At 27.5% G+C, this 12,705-nt stretch overlaps 1 protein-coding gene across 2 annotated transcripts in view; it reads left to right on the forward strand.

Moving 5' to 3' along the window:
* The window catches only part of LOC107454553 (glyoxylate reductase/hydroxypyruvate reductase), a 32,063-nt gene that overhangs the window by 2,366 nt on the left and 16,992 nt on the right, over nucleotides 1-12,705 (forward strand). For both annotated transcript variants that reach the window (XM_043051855.3, XM_043051854.3), the window contains exons 2-3: nucleotides 263-391; nucleotides 10,992-11,122. In XM_043051855.3, coding sequence (XP_042907789.2) covers nucleotides 300-391; nucleotides 10,992-11,122 — 223 coding nt within the window. In that variant the 5' untranslated portion in view covers nucleotides 263-299. The remainder of the gene's footprint in view (nucleotides 1-262; nucleotides 392-10,991; nucleotides 11,123-12,705) is intronic.

Genomic DNA, 12,705 nt, shown 5'->3' on the forward strand with positions numbered 1-12,705 from the left:
TCTAAATCAACTATTTTTCAAAAGATTCAAGTGATTTAAATTGTAATTTTAATCATGACTTAAATCATGTGATTCACATTTTGTCAATCCTTCAGTTAACCTAGCGAGAACATTCAGGGTTTACTAAAATTACTATAAATTTTTCCATTCTTAAATTATTAGTTTTATGATGTTTAAATAAAATATGTTTTTCTTTATAATTTTTTAAAATAATATTGTGTATACATATTAGTGTAAATTGAATGTCTTTTATATCTTATAGGAGAGCATTAATTGAAAACACTCTACCTTTGTGTAATATGGCAAGCTCAAATAATAGCACATCTCGTCAAAAAGTTCTAGTGACTCGATCTGATATTCCAGAGCCTGGTATTAAACTTTTAAAAGAAAAGTGGGTTCATTTTTGTTTAAAAAAAATTATTAAAGTTTATTCTCAAATCAGAAAAAAAGAATTTTTTTTCAAAAGACCTCTTTAATTTTGAAACTATTTTTATTTTGGATTTACGAGAAAAAGGAATGCAGTTATATGATACTGCTTATTATTCTGTATGCAATTATTAAGCTGTGTGCCTCATTTTAAAAATTTATTTCTTTTATTATATACAAATAACCTGGCATAGGAGATTATAGAATATTATATACAATAATCTACCTTCCATACTTTTTCCTTATGGTTGGCACAGAAGACTCAACTTTCCTTATTGTTTCAAAAGGCTTCATAATTTTTATGTTATCACCTTTTATCTCTAAAATTATACTTCCCTTCAGATTTTTACTAAAAATTGGAGAATTTCTAAAAAAGAAGACTTTTTATATTGATAAAAGTTTTATTAAGGGAAAATTTATAAAATATTATTTATTATAAAAATAATGTTTTTATAAAAAATCCTTGATCAACATTCTCTGTTTTACTATCTTTTCCTTTATTTATTTTTTTACTATAATAAATAATATTACATATATGTTTTAAGATTGTTATTATCAATATGTTTTAAGGTTGCTGCTGAAACAGCATTTAGCATGAGATTTGCTTGTATTTCATGCGTTTAGAAAAATTTATCAATCTATTACACATAATACCTCAGACATACTTATAGTTAGATGAAAAAATGTATGTGATATTTTATGTACAGTCCGCAAAAAAAAAAACGAATCACCCTGAATAACTTTCGTTCTAATGATCGGATTTTCACGAACTAAGTGTCAATCTTAATGGTTCCTGGGGGTGACCTCAAATATGTTAATTAATTAGTGCTAACTATTAATTAAGTTACGAAATCAGACACAAAAACGTACTTTCTCTGAATAAACATATAATTTTTTTTACATATTTGGAATCTAGACCCTTGAATTAGTGGGGGTAGACAAAATTTAAAAAAAATTGGGTGGTAAATTGGGCCGCAATAAAGGTTTATATATTTGGCGATAGTCCAGAAAACCGCCAAAAAAAGTCGCCTGCGCAAATAAATATTTTAAGATAACCCATTGACTAATTCAAAAGAGGAGTGCTTAATTTTACTAGGTTGCTACGCAACCAAACTCTAATAGTAAAAAAATTGAAATAATGTTCAGTGATTGCTCGGAGGGGCTTAATTTATTGTTAATAGAAAATATCTCGAAGTTTCCAGGCCATAAACATTTTTTTAGGGGATTTCTGTCCAAAAAGCAAAAAAAATATTATTTTAATCTCCTTTGAAAAGTAAATTTGAATCGATTTTTAAATTATTTATGATAGTTTTTAGAATTTAAATACATGAACTTTTTATCTGATATTATTTAGATTACACTGTTTTTACTATATTTATTCGAGGATTTTATACTAAAATAAAATGAGCATAACTTATTAGGGGAGATTAGGGTGACTTGATCCCCTTGACATTTTTTTTGCAATTTTTAATTTTTATTTTGAAAAAAAAAAGTTTTTAGTCAAATGTATTGAGTTGTTATTAAAGCCTCAACAATTTGCTATGCTGTAATATTTTATTTTACTTTTATAAAATCATTTTTAAATTAATAATTCATTTTTAAAAAAACATTGAAAAAAGGATCAAGTCTCCCTAATAACAGGGTGACTTGATCCCTTACCAAGGGAGACTTAATCCTTGAAATATTGGTGCATTTAAATGTCAGAAATTGTTTTATATCAAATTTATTTTCACATGATTTGTAAATGAGAATAAAAGTCGGAAAAACTCATGAAGAAAAATCTACATTTAATGAAAATTATTGCTTTCTATATGGATGATAAGCAATTATTCTAATTAAGAAATATTTTCAAAGCAAGAAAAGTCAAACATAAATGTTAAAACTGTAGCAGTTCGAAGAGTTCCACCAAGCATAGTTGGTTTTGGTAATTTTTTCACAATATTTTCATTATCCACAACACTAATGTCAATCTTTTCTGGATAAATAAATTGATTTGAATTAAGTCCTCGTTTTCTTAAGAAGTTAACCTCAGATTCAGATGGTGAAATTTTCTTTTCAATTTTTCCTATAAAATGAGAGATTTTCTTTTTTCCTTGAAATTGAACAATAACAAAATCATTTACATCAAATGAAACAATTAATGGATCTTCATCGGTTTTATCTGACCATCTACTAAAAGATTCCGATTCTGTCAAATCATGAATACTGTAACTCTCATAACTTTCTGAAGATTCAGAGTTTTCTTTTTTAGTAATCTTACTTGGTTTAAAACAAATTTTTCTTGATTTTGATTTTTTATTCTGCTGACGACCTTGTATTTCTTCTTCAATCTGTCTTTTAATTGGTGTACTTGTCAAAATTTTTGAATAGCCTTTTTTTCTTCCTCGCGATTGTCTCATACTATGAACCGAAACTTTAGGAAATGGTTGTATATCTTCTGGCGTTAATATATTTGGTTCACCTGTAGGTGTGTTACTGCTTGTTGGATTTTGTGGTTGATCTGTAACATAAGATGATAAAAATTCATCTTCTGAGAAAATATTTCTATTCAAAGGATAAATGCCTGTGATTTTAAATCCATTTATTATGTTAGTTGGTGTCATGGCTTTAGGATAGGCAATTCCGATTAATTCAGATATTTGATAAATTGTTATCCTTTGAGCAGGATGATTAGTCATCCAGTCTTGAGCTGCTACATTAAAGTACCTTTTAAGTGGTCCATATACAGTACGATCTAGTGGCTGCAACTTGTGGGATGTATGTGGGGGTATAGTTAATAAAATTATTCCATTCTCTTTTGCATAGTTCAAACTCTCAATGCTTATATGACTGTCATGGTTGTCCATAATGATTAATACTTTGTTGTTTTGATTACATCTTAAATTTTTTACAAAGTGCTGTAAAAATCTTACAAAATTAACACTATTCATCCAGCCTGTTACATGTGGCACTCCTGTTGTTCCTGGTGGAGCACCTTGTGTCATTCGGTCTTGCCACTTAACTCTGGGAAATATCATATATGGTGGTATGTGATTCCCAGCTGCGTTTACAGCTGCACAAACTGTTACTAATTCTCCTCGTTCTCCTGAAGTAACAGTTCCAACTTGTTTTTCCCCTTTTATAGCTAATATTTTAGGAGGCTTGTGAACAGTTGTAAAACCAGTTTCATCAATATTCCACACACATTGTGGGTCCAGTTTTTCTTCTTCGTATATTTTTTGCAAATTTGAAAAAAAGATATTAACATTATGTTTATTGAAACTAATTGCACGATTAAGACTAGTTGCCTCAGGTGTGCGAAGTGCTAATGTTTTATTACGATCCATAAAGCCTCGATACCAGTCGTATCCAGCACACTTTTCTGGTTTCCAGGATTCTGGAATTTTCTTATCAATATTTATGGCATATTGAAATGCTAATTTTCTCAACTGCATGGGAGTAAGTCCATGGTGTAATTTACTCGATGTTTTTACATATTCACACAAAAGGTCTTCTTCCCTATCAGAAAATATTTGGGAGTGTTTGTAGTTAGATTCGTAGGAAATGTCACATTCTTGAGCTTTCTGTTTATTTACGTAACGTTTTAAAGTCATCACATTTATATTATGTGCTTTTGCAGCACCTTTCAAAGTGGCTCCATCTAATACAGCATTTACTGCTGCCTGCAAATCTCCAGCATTTATATTTTTTCTGGGTTGAACACCCTCTTTACGAATATAAATACGTGGCATATCTGTAGAGAAAATATGAACATAAAAAGAATAAAATAATATCCCAAATTAAATTATATTACATTAAAAAACCTTTTAAATTTAACTTAATCATTGAAAAAGTATTTAAAACTGTTTATACTGTAACGTATCATAAGCTATATCAAGAACTGTTCAGTTTTTTTATTATAAAAAACTTTTATTAACAAACAACACAAACAGTAACAAATATACAGTACCCGTAACGAGATAGTGAAAAGATCATAAACAACTAGAAAACCCCGTAACGGGATATACGGAAACTCAAATTCCACAATAAAACTAATCTTAAAAATAATCAACAACTTTCTTTTGGTGTTCTAATTTTATCGTCTGTTTTTATTTTTTTAAATTTATCTCTTTATGTGTTTATTTATTTAATTTATGCTTTTGTCAACCAATTATCTTTTTAATATTTTTAGACTTTACAATAGTATTTTACATTAATCCTGCGGACACATGATCCCTAGGATCAAGTCTCCCCATACTATGGGGATCAAGTGTCCCTATATGCATATGTTTTCTAAAAATTATTCTTTAACCAAAAGTAAACAAACTATTTTAGTTTTAAATAGCATTACCTAAGCAGTAAACTATGATAGTCTATTATATCAGTAAGATTATTATTTGAATTATATGTAACAAAAATTAAATGAATCAAACTACTTACTCGAAAAAAGATTTGCTTTTAAGAAATCAAAAATTCCATCTTAACAATAAAAATAAAAATGGTTGAATGAAATCTTGTTGCCAGATATGTTGATAAAGAATAACTTTATGAGTGTTGCCAGTTTAAAAAATTTAATTACATATCAGTTTTGATTTAAGATCTGGGGATCAAGTCTCCCAGGGGATCAAGTCACCCTAATCTCCCCTATAGCTATATACAAAATTTTAGGGATAATCATTTTTACAGTTTTAATCGAGTCTTCTAGGCAAGAAAGTTTGAGGGAAAAAAAAGTGCTTGAAAAATAAAATGTAGATTGTATAATAATGGATAACTTGTGACTTTTATTATTGGACGCTCAAAACATGTCTATTTTTATTATCATCTATTATTTTGTTAAATCAATGAAGTTTTTATATTTTCGATTCAGTTTCTTGGGATTTTCCATTTAGTTACACAACATATTAAATTATTTCACTCCATATTAAAATAAGTTTTACATATGTTATAGGCACAGGTTCATAGATTGAAAAAATAATAATTCACTACTTTGTAAAAAAATTAATGCAGTAAAAAAAAATCTTTTTTTTGCTGCAAGCCTTAACATTTTAGTTTAAGGTCATAAAAAAATTCCGTTTACAATTGAAATTTCAAAAGTCGAATGTGAAAATGGAATGTCCCCTAGTACCAGGAATCGAAATTAAATAGTAACAAGGACAACTTTTTTAAACAAGTTAGCGTTTCCGTCCTACTCGAAGTTGTTTGAAAAGGTATTTTTTATATATCGATTCCAAAGTTTATTCTACATATATTTCAGGGTATAATTTCGGAGTATTTCAATCGAGTTTATTTTTACACCCTTATTTGCTTAAAATTATTAAATAATTTACTTAAAATAAATTATTCAAGCTACATGATTTAATGCATTTATAGTATAATAATAAACGGAGCTTCCGACGCATATCCTTAACCTTAATACCGCTATCATTAAATAAATGGAATAAGCTTAGATAAATAATAAAAGTTAATTTTTCCCACGTGTAATTTTCAAGGAATAATATGTTTCGATCAAACAGATTTCATTCTGGAAATAGCGAAATTATTGAGTAGGTCTCTTGGAGCAATATCATTCTTATCCTCTTTTGACGAAATATAGGAAAAATTAGTTTTCACAGTTTCTGTAAAAAGTATGTTAGCCTACTTGCCACGTTTTTTTTTAAATTTTTTTTTATTGAAATAAGGTCGGAAATTGTGTATTGTGTGCACAGCTTCGGAATCCTTACAAATTTCAATTTTTAGTATTTCCTGATTAACAAAATAAGGCATTTTCCTGATAACAAATTATACTACAATAATATCTTGGAAATCATGCTAAAGTAAAAAATTAAACTAAATAGTTTAGTGTATTATCAGAAAAAAAAATCTACTTGGTATCATAAAGAGTAAAAGATATAATGAAATAATTAGTGAATCACACGTGGTCAGAAAATTAAAAATTTAATTTCACAACTAAGATAGTAGGACGACATTTAAGATACTGAGATATTTTAAGACACTAAAAAAATTGGCTACGTATTCCACAGCTTTTTATGTTCGGTATCTTTATCCTCTTTGTAGTGACTTATAAAACATCAACACTATTTTAGATAATCTAAGTTGAAGTCACAAGAAACAAAAAAAAAAGACAATCAATAATTTATATTCTTTTTTCAAAAAAATAGTATGCTAAGTAAATAATCAGCTGTTTTGCATTAAATAATTTTAAACAGCTGAATGTTTTTAATTTCTTAACAAGGTTTTATTCTTAGCTAGCAGACAATATTTCTTTAAAAAAAACTTTTCTATAATTTGAAAAGGAAACCTAAATTAAAGAAAATCTAAATTAAAGTTCTAAAAAATTGATTAGTATATTAATGAAGAAATAATAAACGTAAAATGGAAAAGAATAAGAATTTTAAAATGTTAAAATTTTATTAAATAGTTGGTAAAATAGTTCTGCGATACACTTCCGGAAATTTCTTTTAAGATTAGGATGATATAGGGTAAACCAACAAATGAAGGAGCATTTCATAGATATTTCTTAGAAATAAGATTTTAAACGTTTTAATTTAGATTGATTGGTAAGAGTAGCTTACTACCTAACAATAGGAAGTTCTTTAACAATGCATTTAGTTATCTGGTCTTTGAGTCTTCTCTGGAAAAAGTTCTGAATTTGTTAGTATCTGATCAACGCCTTGTTTCTTTGACAAAATTATAAGGTCAGTGTTTGTTGTTATCCGTTTAAACTACAATTAATTGCATATAATAATGCTTTTTTTTTCATTGTGAAGAAAAGAATTCAAAATATGGTCATTGAATTTACGTTTTATTTATTTTAAGCATCATAACATAAGCAAGTACTGAGATTAGGGTGTGTTTATTAACTGGATTACGGAACGATGAAAAACCAATGTATAAACAAGTGTTCCTTTACTGGGATTTTTTCAAGTTAATGAAAATAAAAGAAAAATTTTAATTTTCTTGTACCTTTTGTCATATTATAAATCAAAATTATGTTAAAAAAAAAAAAAAAACTTCTAACCAGTGAAGGAACAGGCATGTTCCTTCACTGAGAATAGATTTCCCAGTGAATGAATAGTATGTGTGAAATATGATATTACTTGAATAATTAGTAGTTCAGCGACATAGAGGACTCCTAAAATTCAGTTAAATGTTGTATGAATAGTTCCTATAACAATTTCATTTAAATATGCAAATTTAATTGCTAAATTTATTTAAAGAATTATAATAATAATTAATTTATTATTTATCTTTATAAATGTAGTGATTAGTTATTACATCATACCTTAGACTCCTTAATAAACTATGTTAATTAACTAAATATAACAACTGAATATCATAATAAAAGCTTGAATGGAATCTTTGCAGGATTTTGTGCCAATAATTAGCTAAATTATTATCCTATTGCCGTCTTTAATGTCCTAACGGGAACTGGTAGGAAAAATCCATTTAAAGACAATTATCTAGGTGAAAAATGGGTGAAGTTTTTTTAAGGTGACATCCACCGATAACTCAGTGCAATGCGAAGATAATTTCAAAAGGCAAAACTTCCCTTAGAGAATAATATTCGAAATACTGGTTTTAAGAACTTCAGAGAATCTTTAGGAGGGAAGTAGCCCTGGCATCCTTTTATAAAGTGATTGCATTTACAATGCGAATGAAACAGGAGTTGAATACTGCCCTTAAACGGGAAAAATCTGCGGCCTTAAAAATTATAAGGATTTATATTCTAAAGTACCAAGGAAAGAAAAAGTACCTCCATTGGTAGTTTTTCCTTACAGAAGAATTCGTAGAGATATTACAGAATCAGTCCCTGCTACATACTTCATTGGAAAAAGCTATTCATGAAATGAAACGATGACCGCAGCAACATTTTACAAATATATTGCAAATGTTTCTACCCATGGCTAATTAAAAATGCAATCAAATTCCTAATTTTGCTTCTTCTGGATAGGTATAAATCTCATATCAATTTGAAACTGAGCAAGTTTTGTTCCTCAAAACAAATTTTCTGGTTTAGTTTTCTACGTAATTCTTGGAAATCTCGTTAGATCTTGAAAACAAAAGAATTGTAAAACAATATGTCTAGAAAATTTTACATCCATTTTTAAATAAGATTTGAGGCATCAACTGATGAAGTTAAAATGCTTTTATGAAATGCGATATTTTTTCATTCGATGTAGAAAACGTTGACTGTAACAAATGCATGCAAAACAGACACCAAGAGTTAATGAGCAAGACAACTTATCAACAAAACACATGCTTCGAGAGTAACGATGCACTATTTCATCAGAAGCTTGAGAAGGAAATCTCACAAGTTATGTTGCAAATTTTTAAAGGAACATTGACAGAAAAGTTTAATCTCCCAAATATCCAATAGCCTGCGCTTTTCTCAATATTGAAGAATTTATTTCAAAAAGAACAATTGTATAATCAAATTTTGGCTCTGAAGCTGAGACAACTAACATTAATAATGAAAGTATCTTGAAAACCGATTTTGAGATAAATCCTCTTGAGGCATTGTTAGTTGCAAAAACGATTGGTTTCATAAGTAACTACTAGATATAAGTCAATGAGAGATGGGTTTTACTCAAACTTCGAAACTCCTTTTTCTCATTTATTATCCAGTGAGGAATTCTTGAAATGGAACTGGAAAATCAAAAGAAATTTCGAAGATACATTTACATTGGCCAAAAATTTGGAAAAAAGAGGAAGGTTAAATCAAAAGAAAAAGAAATAAATTACTCATGACGAAGAGAAAAAAAATACTTAAAAAGATTTTAAAAAAAAGCTTGAAAAATATGAGGAAAAGATTAAACAAAAAAATGATCGAATTATAATAATAATAAAAACATCATCAGATTACACAATGATAAACATTCATAATTTAGAACGGACTATTAAACTGTGAGAAAAAAATGAAAAACATTTTTTTAAAATTATGTATTCAAACATATTTTACTTTCCATTCCATGACTGAAAAAAATGTAAAATTTTCCACATTAACTATGGTTATATGTCGTAATTCCAAGAAAAATCTTGTTTTTAGACATTTGTGTGGCCTACGGATTCCTAACGAGCATCAAACATTATCAAAATTAAGTGTTCATTCTCTGGAAAATTTAGTGCTTATTCACTGGTAAGAACTGTTCCTTCACTTGGTCATCTTACTACTTATTATTTAAACCACCAAAAGCTTAAAACAATATTATGTAAGTTATCTAACTTTTTTTTACGTAATTTGCATTTAATAACAAATATGTCGAAACCATCATTTAGCTAAAATTACAAATTTTGAAATTTTTATGAATTTTTTTTAAAGGCAAGCTAAGCTTAAGTGTTCCTTCATTGTTTAGTTTACCCTATAAGATGTTGAGAAATTTGCGATGTTGTGAGAGATGTTTAAAAATGTTGACTACGTATTTTTATTAATATTTATAAAATATATATTCAAGAAATTGATAAATATATTATTCCAAATCTATGCATACGTATGTATATTATTGAAATTGTATCAGTTATTGAAAAACAAAATAAAAAAAAAAAAAAATAATCACATTAAATATGCACAATCTGGTGTATTCTATCAGAAGCACGCTTTTTTAAAACTAGACATTTGTTGAATAAAGTGTTTTTTATTCAAAATTCTTTACTAAATTGCAAATAAATTATTAAATGACTAAAAAAGAAACATCGTATTTTATAGTGTGAAAGAAATAAAAATAAAAAGATTAGCAAACGATTATTAGTGAAAAAAAATATGAATGAAATGTTACGCTACGCGCGCGAAGTCAAGTTCCTCCCAAGTTTATCACATTTTAATATTAATCGCCCCAATTAATTATTTCTTTATTGTCGCCAAAATATTTTTTTGAAAATAATTAATTTTAATTTTTCTCAGCTTCTAATAAATAAAAACAGTTGAAACTTTAGATTTTTCAATTGAAAAATATGTAGATTAATATGGTATAAAAAAATTCATACCTTATAATTCAATATTTCTTCATCCTCACTTTAATTAAATAATAAAAAATAATAAATAATTATTAAAAATTATTTTTTGCATGAAATTATCTTTGGGTAAATGAGTTTTATGAGTGGGTGCAATTTTTTTTGAATTGCTTCATTAGTTTTGAAAATATGACTGAAAACGCAAAAAGCGAAATTAGCATTAAGGGGTACGAACTTTGAATCGCTCTCCTGACCAAACTATGGGGACCACATTTCCCAGATTGCGGCTACCCCCTATATTTTGAAGATAAGAAATCCAAATATGTAAAAAAAAATACATGTTTATTCAGAGAAAGTACGTTTTTGTGTCTGATTTCGTAACTTAATTAATAGTTAGCACTAATTATTTAGCATATTTGAGGTCACCCCCAGGAACCATTAAGATTGACACTTAGTTCGTGAAAATCCGATCATTAGAACGAAAGTTATTCAGGGTGATTCGTTTTTTTTTTTGCGGACTGTACATTATGTATCAGTAATAAGCATTCATAAAGGAGTATGATATTTTTCTTTTAATTTATTTTTGTTGTTTCCTTAAACAGAACATTAAGCTTAAAATGTTTTTCAACTATTTATAGATATGATATGGACATATATCCAGTAGCATCTCCAATGCCTAGAGAAGAATTGCTATCACGTATAAAAGGGAAGAATGCTATTTTGTGTATGCTAACTGATAAAATAGATAAAGAATTTTTGGATGCTGCTGGTAAGAAATAATGTGTACATTAATTTATTTCCTGATAATATTTTTTTTAACTGTAGCATTATAAAAATTTATTTATATTTTTAATTAGTGTAAAATTTACAAGTCAATAGTTATAACCACACATATACTTTAGGCAACATTTTAAGGGAAGGTATACATTTTATAAATATTTATTATAACCTTTACCATGTGAAAATGTTAAGTAAATAATTCTGCCTATTGGGCTGCTCGATCTGTTGGGATCAATATTTCAGAATAAAGCCACATTTAGCAACATATTACATTGTTAAAAATTTTATTAGTTTTAATAGAAATATATCCATGATTGTGAGTTGGAATAATGAGATTATTGTTTTAAATAATTGGAATGAACTTATTTAGTTTTTCTAAATTCGTAGCCTTAACTTTTTAATAATTCTAGAAATTGGCCAAAAAAAATGCTCATTTAAAATCACACAAAAATAATATTTTTTCTTTCATAAATAGATGTCACAAACACGCACACACAAGTTAGGCATGGTGTTTACCATGCGAGTTTTTTTACCATCTATAAAAAAGACTTTTTCCTTGGTTTTAATTGTTTTCTAAATATATACTTGTTTTTCCCATGATTTTGACATCTTCAAGAAAAATTCTTATTGTTTCTGCCTATCTAAATATTTTTTTTAAAAAGCATATAATTAGGACAGCATAGAAACAAGAATATATTGAAATGAGAACTTACCTCAAAAAATCTCAATTTTTTAAAAGATATTACTAAACATGATCAGGGGTCTGTCCAAGCCGAATTTACTACCGTTTAGCGGTACCTTCACAAATTCAACTTTAGGAAAAACGGTAGTTTCACAAATTCAATTTTAGGAAAAACGGTCGTTTCACAAAATACTTTCTATTAAAATTTTATTTTTGTATCCCTTAAGAAACGATAAATCCATATTTTAGTGTTGATTTTTTAATATAATTTTTAATTTTTCACAAATTATGTCTAAATTTTCACAAAATAGGTACCTCTCAGAAAAACCTAGACAGACCCCTGATGATTCTTTCACTAATCTCTTCATACATGTATGTACAAGACTCAAAATTAATGTTACTTAATAGTGGTTAATTAACCACTAAAATTTCACTCAGGCCATCATAAAATAAATATTAGCTGTCCTCAGGTGCATTTGTGACTGGTTCTGATTTCTTGTTTTGATCTATGTTTTTGTCATAAATGTGGCATAATTTTTCTGTACATACTGTTATGTAATTTATATAAATTCACATTATTAACTTTATTTTAAAAATATATATATAATAGAAACATTTAAACGAAGCACTGAAAATTTGAATGGTCTTGTAATATGTTTTAGCTACTAATCCTTTAGACCAGCAGCTCCCATAAGTTGCTCTGCAAAATCCCAAGGTTTGGTGGAAAGGTCACGGGGATTCCATGAGTTTGAATTCTTTTTTAACCAGCAATTTTTTTTAAAATTATTTATGGACCAACCATTATTTTATTGTTTATTTAATAATTTATTTAGTTTTATGGAATTATTTAATTAAATAAGAAATAACAAAATTTAAAAAAGAAAAATTCC

The sequence above is a fragment of the Parasteatoda tepidariorum genome, chromosome 7, assembly GCF_982258835.1.
Source record: "Parasteatoda tepidariorum strain Cologne lab strain chromosome 7, Ptep-v5.0, whole genome shotgun sequence".
NCBI classification, from domain to species: Eukaryota; Metazoa; Arthropoda; class Arachnida; order Araneae; family Theridiidae; genus Parasteatoda; species Parasteatoda tepidariorum.